General features: G+C 36.8%; 5 protein-coding genes across 5 annotated transcripts; 2 read left to right on the top strand and 3 right to left on the bottom strand.

Moving 5' to 3' along the window:
* Window positions 1-621: 621 nt before the first annotated feature.
* Window positions 622-2258, bottom strand: C922_01160 (hypothetical protein; the record flags this gene model as incomplete). The annotated part of the gene is made up of 2 exons (XM_008816768.1): window positions 622-1859; window positions 2180-2258. 2 exons carry the CDS (start codon window positions 2256-2258, stop codon window positions 622-624), a joined length of 1317 nt encoding a protein of 438 aa, XP_008814990.1.
* Window positions 2259-3913: 1655 nt separating this feature from the next.
* Window positions 3914-4807, top strand: C922_01159 (hypothetical protein; the record flags this gene model as incomplete). The annotated part of the gene is made up of 1 exon (XM_008816767.1): window positions 3914-4807. One exon carries the CDS (start codon window positions 3914-3916, stop codon window positions 4805-4807), a length of 894 nt encoding a protein of 297 aa, XP_008814989.1.
* Window positions 4808-5672: 865 nt separating this feature from the next.
* Window positions 5673-9637, bottom strand: C922_01158 (hypothetical protein; the record flags this gene model as incomplete). The annotated part of the gene is made up of 3 exons (XM_008816766.1): window positions 5673-8805; window positions 9148-9337; window positions 9583-9637. The coding sequence occupies 3 exons, from the start codon at window positions 9635-9637 to the stop codon at window positions 5673-5675; spliced, it is 3378 nt and encodes a 1125-aa protein (XP_008814988.1).
* An 862-nt stretch (window positions 9638-10499) lies between these two features.
* C922_01157 (hypothetical protein) lies at window positions 10500-11919 on the top strand (the record flags this gene model as incomplete). Its single annotated transcript, XM_008816765.1, has 2 exons — window positions 10500-10894; window positions 11169-11919. 2 exons carry the CDS (start codon window positions 10500-10502, stop codon window positions 11917-11919), a joined length of 1146 nt encoding a protein of 381 aa, XP_008814987.1.
* A 390-nt stretch (window positions 11920-12309) lies between these two features.
* Window positions 12310-15177, bottom strand: C922_01156 (chromatin assembly factor 1 subunit B; the record flags this gene model as incomplete). The annotated part of the gene is made up of 1 exon (XM_008816764.1): window positions 12310-15177. One exon carries the CDS (start codon window positions 15175-15177, stop codon window positions 12310-12312), a length of 2868 nt encoding a protein of 955 aa, XP_008814986.1.
* Between the last annotated feature and the right edge of the window lie 1797 nt (window positions 15178-16974).

Raw genomic sequence — 16974 nt, 5'->3', positions numbered from 1 at the left:
AATTTAATAAAAAATTAAGTAAAAAGAAAATGATCACATAAATTCGAAGATAATACAAAGAGTAAGATAACTGAATTATCGTAGGCGTGGTTAAAATTAAAAAGAGGCGAAGGATGTGATGCGCGAAATGGAACAAAATGTTTGACCGAGCACCATTTGAACTCGCCTGAGGGGGAGGGTGCATTTCCCTTGCGCACCGCGCAAAAAGAAGAAAAAATAAAAATAAAGAAAATACACACATAGACACATACACACACACATAGGTACGTACATTTATATATATCCTGTTGGAAAGTGCCTCCATTATAAGTGTCTGGAAAGGGCACAGGTAAGAACAGCGTGTGGGTCTCCCTTCCTATCGCAATCTGTCATTTTTTTCTTACGTGCTATTTTTTCTTTCTTTCGGTGGAAATGTTCCTAAAAATGGACAGCTCTCGGTCTGGTAACATAAAATAAGTGAGAAAAAAAAGCGCATTTAATCGCTGCTAAAATGTGAGTTACCCGTTAATCTTTTTTTTTCATTTTTTCGTAAAAATTTTCCTTTTTGTGCTTTGTTATATCTCTTCCGAGTTGGCTACACCACTGTTTGCGCATGGTTCATATGACTTCTGCACCATCTGCTCAACTTTTGTTGGCGCACCACGAGAGGAAGATGACCCAAAAAAAGTCTGCGAAAAAAACCACCGTCGCTTGATAAATCCTCGGAACAAAAACAAAATTAATTAAAGTTAATGGTGTCCATGTCATCAAAGAAATGAAGAAAACCTTCATCCCAGTATTCACAATTTTGTCAATAATTTCTGACTTCCTTTGATTTTTTAACATACCATTATAAAAAAAAAAAATTGTTAAGTGGATAGGTCCAAAAATAAAATTATCAAACAATGTAGGTATAAAAGATTTATACAAAAAAGTGTTCGGTTTGGACTTTATAAAATTTGCTAGAATTTTCCCATACCACCATGTCATGATTGGCCCCTCTAGGGTTAACCCAATAGTGGACATTCTGAGCGTTCTTAAAAAATCATATTCATTGTCTTTTTTATGTAATTCCATCATTTGACAGGCTATGTCGGCTATGAAATATAACGTACCCGCTATTAGGCAGTTCATTAATAGGAGGTGTTTTTCGAATAAATTGTTAATTATTTGTGACATTGTACTGGTGTAAGGGGATAGAATTCCCTTTGGAAGTTTCCCATTTTTTGCGCTACTATGAATCTTGTCTGTGTTTCGACTGGTATGTAGATCTATTATGGTTCTTTTTTTCCCCGCGCTGGGTGCATGAGTGTTTTCATTGTGGCGTGCGCAGTGCGCATTTGGATTGGCGCTTTCGGCGCTGCCTTCACTGCTGCTTTCTACCGTCGATTCGCTGGTGGTCGCACTAATACTGCCGGTTCCCTCGCAGCTTTTTCCATCGTTCTGATTTTCCCCCGTATGTACGCCTTTCCGCAATTCAATTTGGAAACATCTGTTCTTCCCCCGTAAGATCACAATAGTGCTTGAATTTTCTTGAGTGATTACGCGCCCCTGCGTTGTTGCGCTTTGAGTGGTGAACTTGCCTGTGTTCATGCCTGCCTTGGAGGTATCGTTACGCATCACGTAATGCGCGTAGTTGCGGTTATCAGTTGAGTTCGCCCTGTTCATTGTATCCCCTCTTAAGTAACTATTTATTGTGTCGGTCATCTTTTCACTAGCCTTTTCATATTCACTTCTTCCTACTTTGGGCGTCTGAAATTGGCTTAATTGCATCTTCGTGCTGAAGGACAGGCTACTACTTTTTACCCTAACGGCTTCATGGTTTGATAATTTCGAATGTGTACACCTTTCCGCAAAGTATGGTCTTTTGAAATTGTAATCTATGTGTGGGGAGAGAGAGGAAGTGGGGAAAAAAAAAAATTATAAAAGTATTCATTTCGTACGCAACTCGGCATCTAAAAAGAGGGGGGGGTTCACAAACAGGTACACACACATGCTAATTGGTGGTTGGAGAAACATTTTGGTAAAAAAGAAAAAAAAAGGAGAAAAAATGCGAGGACTGTTTTATTCTGCAGAGTTGAAATAAATATACAAAGCGGTTTTCCCCCAACTGTCTACGTGCACATAAGGGGAATTCTAGACACATGGTACGAAGAGGAGTATGAATTGCCAGTGCAGTTCGAAAATAAAGTTGAATTACCTTTTACCGAGGAATTCACATTTTTAAACACGAAATTTATATGTTTTCTCTTAATATCCATGTACGCATTTATCAGCATTATTTATCCTTGCTGGGTGCTCTTCCAGAAATTTGTTATAGGTGGCAGCTTTTACCTGAGCTTCGTTCGGGTTGATATCTTCGTGGGGGTTGAAAAGGTAGATTCAGATTTTCTTACTTTCCAAAGTGTTTTTTTTTTTTTTTTTTACTCAGTTCAATTATGTTGTTCACAAAAAAGGATTCTACATGGCCGTTTCTTTAACATATATAGGTTGCCAAAACTGATGTGGAAACAAACACGCGTTAAGGGATACGAATATTGTGGTAAATATACAGTACGTGCCTCTCCCTTTTTTTTTTTTTTATGAATTAATTTTTCATTCCAGTAAATTGTAAATTGCAGCGATTCGAACATGAGCCATCTTCCCTTATGTCATTCTGTTTTCTTCATTATCTTGTATTTAGCGCATATTCTTATGCTTTTCCTTTTTTTTACGTGACGAAAAAGTGTACTCTGTTGCAGCGTTCCTTTTTATAATGTATATACGTGTTTCAAGGAATCATTGGAGTTGCATATGCAATACAAAAAAGGGGGGGAAAAGTAAAAATAAACTACCGTTTCGTGAAATGGTTAAACTTTCCTCTACTTAAAATGGGGGGAAAAAAAAGAAAGAGATAAAAAAATTAATTACATGATGAAAAAACCGCTTATGTTTAAACAATTTAAAAATTTAGAAATTTTTAAGCAGTTTATATTTTATCACCCCACTGGATCTTTTACCCATTGGGGACATCAAAAAAGGGTTGAGAATTTTTTTCAAATTTGAAGAATTTTTTTTTTTTGTACATAATAAACGTAGCTTTTCTTTTTTTTTTTCCTCCTTTGCCTTTATGAGGATGATGCATTTTTACATTTTGTAGAATTATCTTTGCATCTGTTTCGTGGGGAAAACATGAAGATATACAGTGTGTTCTCTGAGCAGATAATAATACATAAAAAAAATACGTAGGTACAAAAATGCATCCCTGCCGTTGAAGAGCCTGGCAGGAAAATACAGATCTGAAGGTTTACACTTCAAGGCGAAGGGAGGCTAATCATAACTGACCGTTGCGTTGTTATGGTTAAGGAAAAGAAGAAGAACAAGAAAAAAAAGAAAGTTACAATAAAGTTTTGCCTCACTATTTCACGTTATTTCTTCTGACGTCTTGGCATTCTGCACAAATAATGGAATTTTTTTTTAGTACCTGCTGAATAATTTTTATGAATATTTGTTTTAAGTGTACCCCGCGCGAGCATTTATAACATTATCAAACCACACCCGGTATGATATTTATCTTAGCCCCTGATCCATGTGTGCCTAATTCCGTGAACTTCGAAATGGTAAAGGTAGCGTATGCATCAGGGGGTACTCACAATTATGCATAGTACGTTCGTTTCGCTTTTTTAGTGAAAAGTAAGGTATAGTTGTGCATTATTAGTCATGGGCCGAGGCATTTGCTCTATGCGCGTTTTTTTTACAGGCCAGTGGTGATTTAACGGATAAAAGACACCACTGCAGTTGATAGGACGAATGTTTTTTCGGAAGCAATAAAGAAGGAAAAGGGTATTGTACACATACACATAAGCACACACGTGAGCGTATTTATCAACATTTTTATACAGCCGACGTGGAACAGTCCTTTCATGCTTTTGTTTTTTCCTCGTTCCTCGTTAGGATGAATTTAGTCGACTACGAACTTTCCAGCGACGAAGAACGCCGTGAGGTACACCAAAAAAGGGAGATTCAGCACGGAGATTCAGCAGAGGAGAGGAATAAATGCATAGAGAATAAAGAGAATGAAGAAAGGAGAAGAGACAATAGCGCTAGTAAGAATGGAAATTACGGTCTTGGGGGAAATGAAACCGATAATGAGTGTGCTAAAAAAAAGGCTCATATCCATTTAGCGGAGAAATGGGATGCAGCTAGAGAAGACGCATCCGTGGGGGATAAAATGCGCGACGCAGATAAAATGCGTAACGATGGCATTGTAGAGGAGAAAGGGGAACCCAGTGAAGCGCCTTTATTGAGTAAATTAAAAGGCGCAGAAAAAATGTCACATTGTGGTGGTGAGGATGAGGATGACGGTGAAGATGACTGCGCTGATGTCCTTGGTACCGAAGTAAGGCCCGGTGAACAGCACAAGAGAGAGCAAAACAAACAGAGGAGCGCACCAATAGTGAATGAGCAGACAGACAACCGGATTGCGAAGGGAGCCAACCTCCTAGAAAGTAACAACCTTATCAATATCAGCGTAAACGAAAACAATTTTGATGACTTATTTTTCCTGCCCCCAAATGAATACTCAGATTGTCTGAACCAAAAAATAGAGGAATTGTCAAAACTGTATAAAATAGATTTAACGATTAATAAAAATATAATTAACTCAAATGAATATAAGAATCCCTGCATTTTGGAAAAAATTATGCAGATTTTTCAAATTGATGTGTATTCATCGAACTATCCTTTGAATATTTACGACCCTCATGATTTTTTATCCATTGATTTGTTTAACGAGCAAGGTGAGGAAACTGATCAGAAGAAAACCAAAACGAAGTGGTCTAACCATTGATAATTACTTCACATTTGATACGTTTCACAAGGTTGTTCTGCATCCTGGAGGGTGGTGGCCATTACACGGGCATAATCTCTATGTTGTGTGTGAGGGGTGCCAAATGTGTTAACATGTCTTAGGAGTAACCCTGCTGATAGATAGTCAAAAGAATAGCAGCAACGAAGTATACCGTAGGGGTGGGATTGTAGGATATTCTCTGGGTAGCTGCAAATATGCAACAATGCCCCTGCCGATGGGGGAGGTAAAATAGGCATCCACGTTGTCCATCCCAGCAAGCGCACTTGGGTCGCTTCATTTTGTGACAAAAAAAATGAGCAAGCATAGTACTTAACGTTTAATTAGAGTTAAAAACTGTACATTATTATCCTATGGGGGGGGGGGAAAATAAAACTTCCTCTTATGTTATTCAAAGATAAAAAAAGAGGACGTTACACATGGGATAAATGCAATTGGGTGGGCACAAATGGAGTCAGATGGGGAAAGGCAGGACGGGGGCACCCGTGCAACGTACGCAAAAAAAAAAAAAAAAAAAAAAAAAAAAAAGATTTAAAAATGCCAAAAAAATTTCAGTAATATTTCAAAAAAATATATCTAAAAAATGATTAAGAACAAAAACAAAATTTACATCGAACGAACCAAATGACCGCATCATTGTGCCATAACGTGTGGCTGGCCAGATGTGCAGCCATAACCTCGCCAATTTTGTGAGCACACAACGCAATGGTGTAGCAGTTTTAAAAAAGGGATCACATAAAACAGGGGAAAATATCTCCATGGTGGAGGCGGGCCTGTGCCCTCTCCCCCCCCTTTTTTTTTTCTTTTCTTTTTTTCTCTGGGACGCACAAAGAATAGGAACTACTCCTCACTTACTTGGAGTAACACCATAAGATAGATAATTCGAAATGAAGGAAAACTTATCAGGAGAGCCTTGCAAATATTTAAAAAATTCATCAAAATTGTTGATGGCATTTTTGGCCTTTTCCTTCAGTAACTTCTTTTCATTATCCTTATTTTGACAAAGGATGCAATGTTCCTCCCCATTTAGACAATAAAAATGATAGGAATGGTTACACAAGAAATGGATAATTGGGACGGATAACATTTCCTTGCAGATGGAGCAATAAGTATTATCAATAATGTGAAAGTTGTACTTTCGGCTGGCTTTTTTTTTTTTTTTAATTTTATATAACTCCCTTTTATCTCTGACTATTTGAGCATATTTTTTATTTATATTTCTATTCACTTGGTTTATATACGAAATCACCATTTTTTTCACGCACCCATAATTTTTGTTGTACTTTCGCAGAATGCTTATCAGGTGCAGCAACGATATGGATGATTTTTTATTTAATGTTTTTACAAACCGCCTGAGGTACTTGTCATCATTTAGTAATGACAGGTAATAGAAAATGTAATTGTGGAAGATGGAGCCTTTTACCTTCATGAGGTGCATACACATGTTAAATAACTTTTTCGCAAATTTTTGATTTGTAATTTGTATTAAGTTGTAACTTCTTAGAGGAGGATTATGACTGTGAAGTTTCATTTGTTGCAGTGGGGGGTGTAGAGTCTGCTTTGTGTAATTCAGTCTGAATTTTTTCACCATTTTTAGGGTCGTAAAAAGGAAGTACATATCATGCTTGTTCATTTTATTTGATACGTAAAGAAGCCCCTTGTTGTAGTTATAAATGGACAGCAGAATGGCAGATAAGAAGGTTATATTTTTATCTTCATTTTTGATGAGCTTATCTATGTTGAAGGTGAGGACGTGGTTCTCTTTTTCTTTTGTCTTGTATTTCTGAAGCAGAATTTGCATCACGGTGACAAACAGGATGTAGTCATATTCCCCATTGAAGATGTTGAACTCTATCTTTTTGTTACTTATGATGTTGGCTGTTGTGGCAGTTTCGTCGTATAGTGTTGTGTCGTTGGCCAGTGGGGGGGGGCTATCTCTTTCGTGGGTTTGTCTTCGGAGGATGTTCCCCTGCTTTATCGAAAGCTTTTGCCAATTTTTTGGGGAATTCCTATCTGTGTCATTTGCCTCCACCATGCTTCTTTTTTCTCCCCGCCTTGAATTCCTTTTATCGAGAAATTTAAGGATAAAAAGAAAGAGAAAATCTATGTTGTCAAGGAATAGGGGAATAAATATTGTCAAATTTAAATTGTACTTTTTAATGATCTTTTTTAACAAAAAAATGGTGCGTTTCGGGAAATATTTGATAAACTTGTATCCATATCGAAAGAGTAGAATGCATATATTTTCTACGTCGAGCTTGAATATATATTTGAGGCTCTTTTCGTAATTTTCAAATTTGTCAATCAGGATGGACATGTAGGTCAAGTGGTCTTTATTCTTTTTTGAAAATTTCAAAACGATATTGTAGTAGCCAACGTTGGATAAAAACTTGTACGTTTTTTGCAAATTTATTTTATTTTTATTGTTCCTTATGAAGGATATTATTTTTTTCTTTTTGCATTCTTTCTTGTAGCAAGTAAGAAGCATCATGGTGTGCTCATCATTGAACAGATGAACTTGGTGCAAATTTTCCAAATATCTGGATAAATATTCATATAACTCTAGGTTTAAATATTTGTGAATAACGATAGCTGTTTCTAGGAAGCCTATGGTCTTGATGTAATGGTGTATGGCTAACTCATATTGCTCCTTTTCGAATAAAAAATCGGCATATATGTGATGCACATGGCCGAAGTTAATCGTGTGGTAATTTTTGTTCAAGTCAGCAAATTTTAATAACCAGAGGAACAACTTTTTCTTTTTAAACATGTGCAGAATTTCGTTCATGTTCTTTTCTTTTATGACAATTTTTATTTGATTTCTACAATTTTTAAAAATTTTGTTTAATTTAAATAGCTTTTTTGAGTAGTACTGTTTGTCTTCTGCGCTGTTATTTCCATCTCTCTGGGCGTCATCTTTTCGATCCAAAAATATATCATACTTTAAATCGACCTTCAGCAGGTTGCTACTTCCACTATTATTGTTAATACTGTCATTGTACATTTTTAGAATATCGAAACTTTTCGATTTGCTGCTTTCTGTTTCTTTGAAGATGTTGCTTATACTATCACTTTTGCTGTTCTTCCCATGGTTTACTTCTCCAACTGCGTTCCATTTCATTTTTAGCTGTTCGTAAAAATAAAACTTGTCTACCTTTACCTCCGGCTGGTGTATGTATTCGTCCACAATTAGAAACAGTAAGTTGTTAAAAAATACAACGTTTGTTATGAGGCAGTTAAACGTCCCTCGGAAGACCTGCAGCTTCATTTCTTCATGTATCACATATATGTTCACATAAAACTTTCTTCTAACTTCCGTGATTAGGATTAAATAAAATTTTACTGCGAACAAATTTATTACTTTATTTTCTAGCAAAATGTATTCCAGACTTCTATTGCTGAGGTCCAGCACAAAGAGAAGTTTCAATACATTGTGGCAGATGTACAGCACGTTTATTTCTTCGTTGTATGTGCACAACACCGCCTCGTGGAAAGGAGGTGATCCGTTATCATTATTGCTGCTACTGAGGTGATTACTTGTGGGATCTTCTTCACCATTGTCGCTGATGCTTGTACCTCCATTGGAGATTCCTCCGCTCGTTTTCAAAGAATAATTGTTCTCCAACGCGATGCATTCGATGAATGTATATCTTATGGACGAATCTTCTATGATCAGTCTGTACACATTTATTAAATTCTTTTTCATCACTATGAAGATGCCCTCTCTACATAGGAACATATTTTCGTAAAGGTCTTCCTCCTCCACTTGAGTTAATTCACTTTTCGTGTTGGAGTAATCATTATTTATATGATAAAATGAGATTTTTTTATTTTCTAGGGTAATTATATACCCGAGGCACTTCGAAATTAGCGTCTTCTTTATATTCTCGATGTTCTTACTTAGTTGTAATTTTTTCAGCAGGGTGAAGTTGTACGCCCTAATGTTGTAGATGCTGCATACTAGGGCATTTTTGCTTCTGCTAAAAAAAGGAAGGGGGGGGAAAAGTAAAGGATAATATGGACTCTCGGGGGGAGAGGTTTGCGGGATCGCTCGACCAGTCACGTGCGGGCAAAAGGGGCATAAAGCGAATGGCAATGGTGCGGGTACAAAAAAAGGGGAATCACCTAGCGATGGGGTAATGTATCTGTTTTTTTGGCTGCGTATGTTCCTCCTAATGTGGATGAGCGGCACTCCCTCTCATTCGATGCCCTTTTAGCACTGCAGCATTTTCGCTCCAGTCATGTGCGTGCGTGGGGGATCACCGACTGGGGCCAAGCATACTCATGCGATGACCTCGCACTAGCGCAACTCGCGGAATTACCCAAGGACAATGAGGTTATTCGTTTTGTCACAAAAACAAAAATCGACTACCAACAGATCTGAGTTTATTGTGGTAACATTTAGATTAACGGGGTCTATAAAAAGCACTTTGTCTACAAACACGTTGATAAATTTTTTGGAGGTCGAAAAATATATCCCTTCATAGCTATTCAAGAAGTTTTGTACTTCACCTGTGGGGGTGAGGGGGCACACGCGTATCGCAAATATGGAATCAGAAAAAAGAAAAAAGTGCATAAATCCGTATACAGTATGGGGTTAAACAAATGCAGCCATGTGTATACCCTACGCATCCATGCACTTGCAAGCTTTACAAAAGTGCGCTTGTATAACAGAAGGTACATTTGTATGGAAATATATAATTTGTTCATGATGACAAATACGATGGGATTGTTTTGTTTCCGCTCCCTTCCTTTACCTGTATCTTTCGTTTGGTCTCTGTCGAAAAGCTGCAGTTTTCTAAAATTGAACATCTTGTCCGTATGTACATGAATATAATGTATATTGCTGCTAAGTAGATTTTTTTTTCATTTTTTTTAAACTTACAAAATAATTACAGAACTAAAAAATACTATCTCATTTAACAAGCAAATATATATAACCCTTTCTTCCAGTAGCGCTGTTTTATTTTACTTTTGTACTGTTCCCTCTTTGTTTTTTTCTCAATATGCCAGGAACTCCCATGAGAAGGGTTTTTCACTTTACGCTTAATGGGCTTTGGCGCATATATTTCTGAACTTGTACAGTTGAAAGTCCTATATATGCACAAAACTGTCATTTTTTTTTCAGCCCTATTTACGCCAAACATATTATTTCGGGTGATAACTGTGGGGAGAAATTTTCTACTCCAACGCACTTAAGTAGAAATTTGCGGCTGAGGGGAAAAATGAAAATTGGTATGCGTGAAAAAAAGAGAAAAAAAAAAAATATTGGGAGGACTTTCAGTGACTATATTTGGGACGTTCTGGTAAGATGGAGCTTTTTGCACTTAAAAATGGGAGGCACGTGTTGGCGCAATTGAAAGCTATGCGTAAGATAAAATGGCGCAAAAAGGGAAGATGTAAACACAAAAAGGCAAAAGAAAGCGTAATGTAACAAAACGAAACAAACACAAAGGGAAAAGGAAGCCCAATTGATAACAGCAATAAAAAGAAGAACAAAGAAAGGATGCTAAGGGAGAAAATTCCAACGAATTTAACCCTGTCAAGTGAAATGCGAGGGTCATAAGTGGGAATATATATATGCCCATACTTGTATGGGAGCATACATACCCATGTGCCGCTCCATACCCATGTGCTTATGCTAGACAACGGCTAACCGTGCAGAAGTAACAAAATGAATGACCCGAAGGAAGGCGTGAAAATAGAATTGCTGCGCCTGAGCCCCCCAGCATTGAACCTAAACATTTGGAACTTATTCAAGATTAAGGAAGTAGGAAATATCGATTTTGAAAAAAGTGAAAGTAAAGAGGACCTGAGCTTGTCAAATGAATTCAGCCTAAGTCTGCCGATGAATTCTAGGAAGATATACATTGGGCAGGATTTGAAGTCCCAAATTAATATTTCCAATAATTTGAAAAATGAGATTCAAATATACACAATCAGTGTGGATGTTATGACAAGGCAGACCGCGTTTAATATTTATAGAAATGTGGAACATCTAACACTACCGTCGAATTCTTTTTTTAACTTTTTAACAACTTTTCTAGTGACCTTCGCGGACATATTCACGTAAGAAGGGGCATAGAGGAGGGTGATAAAGGCGCATCGTTTGGTGGTGGATGTTAGCATTTTTGTGTGCTGGTTACGAGTGGCACGCCCATCACGCGAGTGCACATGTGTTACCATGCACACTGTAACTCTCTACTTTAGACCAAATTATTTATTCCATTTGTTACTTTTTTTTACCTGATGACTCTTTTGCTGTGGTTGTCTTTTGGGAAACACGATTATCCTCTTTTTTTTTTTATTCCTTTTTTCCTTTTTTCTTTTGCGTCCTCCACAGAGTGCACTGCGCCGTGGAATACCTACAAGGAAGTGAAAAGAAAAAGTTGAGGAAGGACTTCAACTTTATATGTAAAAATCCGTTCCACTTGAAGACATTGATACTGCAGAAGGAGGACAAAATATACATAGAAGCTGTGGTGAGAAATATCGAAGAGGATAACGTAATGCTAAATGATGTTATATTTAAGGACATAAAATGCGAACTGATAAAAAGTGAAGACGCGCTTAAAACGCATGATGGGTTGTACTATTTGAAGCAGAATGATGAGTATTCCATGATTTTCTGTGTAAAGGATGAGGAGAGCAAATTACACATTTTAAAAACCCCATGTGATGAAAATATAACCAACATAGAGATGCTTTTCTTTACAAGTAATGGCGGTAAAGGCATAAACAATTCGCACTTTTTAAAAAAAAACATAATTACAGATAATGTCCGGATATATCTGCAGCAGAATGACCATCCTTTTCACATAGTAAATAAAATGTACAAATTCGAAATTGTGTTTGAAAATAATACGGATGAAAGCATCCCTCTGGAAATATTCATTCACAATAATTCCGATATTCATGTGGTGAATAATTTTGTAAAGGCCCACATAATTGAACAGAGGAAAAAAGTTTCCCATTTTTTTTACGTTTTGTTTGTTAACCCTGGAGTTCATTTTTTTAATAAAATTACGATATGTAATAAGAGGACTAAAAAAAGAATAGATTACGTGAGGCTGTTCAGGTTCTTCGTGAAGTAGCGCGCATGTAAGCATGCACGAGTGCAACGTGTACCTGATGCGTGTCTACATGTGTGCATATATATACTCGTGTGAACAAGTGGCTCCATGCGAGTGTACACATATAAGCATATATACCTACCCGCCGGTGGAAACGCAAGAATTATATCCATTTATGTGCGTATACATACGACTTCCAAATGAATAGCGTAAAAAAAAAAGAAAAAAAAAACTGGTGGACAATGCGATATATGAAAAAACGAGAATAAGTTTTTCATATTCGGACAAATAATTTTTAAAATTATAGGAAAAAATAAAAAAAAAAAAAAGAAAAAGAAAATACAGTTTGTCTACTTTATAAATGCTGTGGAATTCACAAAAAAGGGGTGGTGCAAAAAAAAAAAAAAAAGCTCACTTCTTTGTATTTTGCTCTAGAACAAAATTAGCCGCATTACCCACGATCAAATTGATTCTTCGAACTTTCGTTTCTTCTTTGTTTACTGACAAGTTGCTTTCTTCGCATTCATCTTCGCTGGACGTATAATCATTTAACTGGTCTTTGTTAAAAAAATCTACTTCGTCGTAAAAGGTACTTTCAAAGTAATGTTCATCGAATGTTAAGTCGTTACATTTTTTCTCAAAGTAGTAATTATTGTACGCTTTCACCTTCCCCAATTCGTTATGATCAAAGTAGTAAAAGCTGACATATCCGTCTGAACTCGAGCATGCACATATGTTCCCCAGGTTATTCCATGATATATCTGTGATTGGGCAGAGGTGTATATTTTTGACTATGCTAATTGGCGTGTCCAGAATTTCGCTGTCGTAAAAGTAGACGCTTCCGTCAAAGGTTCCCAAAGAGTAAATGAATCTCTCCTCCTTTTTCTCCTTCCTTTCGCAAACCTCCAGCACGTTTTTTTCGTCACAGCACTTGTCGGCGACTTCCTGCTTTTGGTCGAGGCGCGCCCCCCCTTCGTTACGGTCATTTTTTCCATTTTGGTCAGTTTCGCTGTTTTCGTCATTTTCCTCATTTTCGCCGTTTTCTTCGTTATCCTCGTTATCCTCCTCGTCGTCTTTGTCCTCGTTATCTTCGTTTTCATCGGCATCCTCCTCCGTCTCCTCTTCTGAGTCTTCCGCTTGGGCCGCCAAATCTCCGCACTCCTCCTTCTCTTTTTGGTCCTCTTCATTCTTGTCAACGTTATTCGACAAGGAGTAGTCCCCTGTGGAGTCTATGAAATCCTCCTTCTCGTCATCATACTGGACGTCGCTATCCGAGATGGTGCTGCTAACATCTTCGCTAACATCATCTTGCACTTCAGTGTCGTTAAACAGTAAAGTTTTCTCATAATTTAGCTTCATCAAATGTTCATAATTTTTTAATTCGTTAATAAACCCCGATTCGTCGAATATTTTTCTTTTTTTATTCACACTGTTAGATCCATCTGGATCATTTGACTCTGAGATCATCAGATGCTTGTAGCATCGTTTGAGGATATTCTGGTGTGTTCTTAACTTAAAAGTGTTATAATTAAATTTGGCTACTAGAAAATGGCTGGTTTGAGAAAAAACAGTAAAAAATGGGATATTGTACCTAATGAACAAATTCTTATGATATATGTAGAAGCAGCTGAACGCTTTTGTCTGATTGATGATTTTTACATTTTCTTCTGGCTTTGTGTTTTTGTCATGAAGCTTTTCAATTTGTTCGAATTGAATGCCACTTGGTGTTATTAGAAATTCTCCATTGGGGGAAAAATCAATGCGTCTGAAAAAGGAAGGCAGCATTTCTTCGCTTGAGAATAAGCATCTTTTTAATTTTTTTTCTTCCTCTTCTTCTTCTTCTTCTTCTTCCTCATCTTCTGGTTCATTCTCTCCCAATTCCTTTTCTTCTTTTCGCGCGAAATTTTTTTTTTTATCTGCATCATCGTCATCTTCTTCATGGTCCTCATTTTCCGCGCGTGTCCCCTGCGTCTGGAGTGTTCCCTTCTGCCCGACTTTTTCTTTCTCCGTTTGTTCTTCACCTGCTTCGCCTTTCCTTTCATTCGTGAATTCTTCGGTCAAATCACCCGATCCGCTGTGTATTTCTTTCTTTTCGTCCCTTTTAGTTGCAGAGTACTCATGCCTGTCTGCGCCCTTCTCGTTAAACTCATACTCATCATACGTAATGTAAGCGGTGGATCGTTTTTCCAGCTGGTCTGCTTTTATATTTTTTATGGAATTTTCCAGTTTCCATGATTTCCCATCGTTTTTTTTTTTCCATATTTTGAGTGTTTGGTCAGCACTGAGAGAAGCCAGAAATTCGTTGTTCAGATCTAGTGATATTCCTTGGATAATTCCTGTATGTCCTTCTAAAACCTTTACTTTGCAATTCGAGTTTTTAACAAATTCGATTATGTTAATGTTATTATCCTCGTTTCCTATGTATAACGTGTCGTTATTGGACCAAGTGATGCTGTTAATAACTCCACTGCATCTGAATGATCCCACTATGTTCCACCATTCTTTATAATCTAGAAAGCTTATGTCATACCCTAGAGGAATATTTCTTGGTTTTTTGCTCTTTTCCCAAATGTATAAAAATTTATCTTCCCCTCCGCTAGCTAAGTATCTGCCATTTTTGTTAAAACGGACACAATTTATTTCTCCGTTATGACCTATAAACCTGCTTAAACATTTGACTATCAAGTCGTCTTTTATGTATATTCTCCATAAGTGCACAAATTCATCGGCGCCACAAGTGGCGATATTAAACTTGATGGATTTTTTTTTTCCTTTTCTTGTTTTTTTCTCCTCTTCGTCTTGGCTGTCACTATCTACATGTTCTTCTTCGCCTTTCAGGGTCGCATGGGTGGGTTTCTCTTGGGGGGAACTGTTCCCCGAACTGGTATCACAGCAATGATTTTTCTTGACTATGCTATTTTTTTCGTTATCATCTGCGCCGTTTTCATCACTATGGCGGTTCACCGTATTGTGAACGCTGCTTACCTTGCATTTTATATCCTTCCCGATTAGGACTTCCCCGTTTTTTTCAATGCCATTTGGATGAACGGAAGACAAGGGGGAATTATTCCCCCTCTGCACTTCATTCTCCACTGAAAAATGTGTGTCACATTTATTCTCTTTATCCTTTATAAATTTTTTAAATAACTCATATTTCTTGTTTAGCTTTTTGATGCTGTAGTAGTTGGGGTGTGGTTGTATGTCCACAGAATAAATTCGGTCGCTCCGTTTGTTATCTTTGCTATGCCACAATATTTGGGGTAAATACACGTGTGGCATTTTTCTTCTTACGAAATGGGAAAAATAAGAAATGAAAAAAAAGGAGTGAAATATGCAAGACACAAAAAATGAGAAAGATACGAGAAATAAATAGAGGCTGGGCGGGAGTAAAGCCTCGATGTGAAACGTTGATGCGAAGGGAAAATTTGGAGGGGGAGGAGTGTGCGAAGAAGGAACAAGAGAGAAAAAAAAAAGGAAAATAGGATAAAATAATGAGCCTAAAAATTCGACACTGGTAAGGGAAAATAAAAAAAAAAAGAAGAAAAAAGAAAAAGCAGGCGTAGTGGAGCAGGCCAAAGTCAAGAATAAATTGAGAGAAAAATAAAAACGTGGGAAAATTAAACGAAATATTCGCAAAACTTTACAAAAAAAAAAAGAGAGAAAAGATATTTTAAAAAATAAGTTACATTATTTAATTTATGCCTATAAGCACGAAGTCATTACAGTCAAAGATGAAATAAATTTTCTATTAAGAAAGTGTTACTCAAATGGGGAACACAATATTTCCTGGGGCTTCGCACGTTAGTGAAGGTACCCTGAAGCTGCTGACGTAAATGTGTAATTTGAAATTCCTGTAATAGGAACTTACGTTTTAACGTAAAAATAAAATGCCGAAAATGAAGAAAGTGACGTAAGCGAGATTAATTGAGAGGAAAGAAAAGAAAAAGAAGCAGAGGGAGAGAAGAAAACTAATAATGAGAAAACAGATGAAGAAAAAAAAACGGGGAAACAGATAAGCAAAAAAGCAGAGAAGCAGAAGAACAGAAGAAAAAAAATCAGAAAAGCAGAAAAATTAATATCATACATTTGGAAAAGTAACAAGATGCTTATTTATGCACACATTATATAGCATATGTGAGCTTGTGTAGGTGTTAAAAATAGATGGTTACGGCGCGTATTCGCGGAGAAGCAAAAGTGGCAATGTAAAATGTTTTTTATAAAAATGTTTAACCCGCAGCAATGTCTATGTTTAAGAAAAAAATAAGAATACAGTCGTAGTTATAATACAATTTATTTAGAAAAAAGGAAAAAGAAATGGGTGAATTGGAAAAGAGGAAATGCTTACGTTCTTCGCGATACGCATGTCCACATATATGTGTACGTTATGTGTGGGGGTACATGTATGCACGTGTGTATATAATACTATGTATGGATAAAAGCCTAAGCACGCACCATGTATGTATCACTTTATAGTTGTGATTTTCCTCGCATTGTAGTTCATCATGTTAACTTGCATTGGCATTTTTTTCGCAGAATTGAGACAATATTTTAAAATAAAATATCGGCTACAAGAGAAGGCTAACAATAGCAATAAGAAACACAGAGGGGAGAGCGGAAGCAGCAGTGAGGACATTTACGAGCATGGCATTTTACGTTTGCTTTGTTCCACATATGTATGCTTCCTGCGTGTGTAATATATCTGTGTACAGCGCGCGCCCTAACATTTCGTCATTTTGTGATGAGTTACCCGTCTTTGCCACTCCTTTGTACGAATATGTCTTGGAAGTCCCAAAGGGGAAGGGAAAAAAAGAAATGCGGAATTGTAATAAAAATATAAGAATTAGAGATAAATTAAACGGAAGCAGAAAAAAAAAAAAGTATCTATTGCATTACTGCGAAGGTTTTTTTATTGCCATAAGAAAAAAAAAGGTGTAATTATAGTATCACATATGTCTTGGGGCATAACCCATATATTTAACACGCTCTCCGATTTTTGAAAAATCTTTTTTTTACCCATCTATTCTTAGCACACGTTTCGGTATTTTTCAGAATAAGTTACTCGTGAGAATGTTACAC

Source organism: Plasmodium inui, assembly GCF_000524495.1.
Source record: "Plasmodium inui San Antonio 1 unplaced genomic scaffold supercont1.4, whole genome shotgun sequence".
Classification (NCBI taxonomy): domain Eukaryota; phylum Apicomplexa; class Aconoidasida; order Haemosporida; family Plasmodiidae; genus Plasmodium; species Plasmodium inui.
Note: the sequence above shows the minus strand (reverse complement) of the source record. Positions and strands in the feature narration are given on the sequence as shown.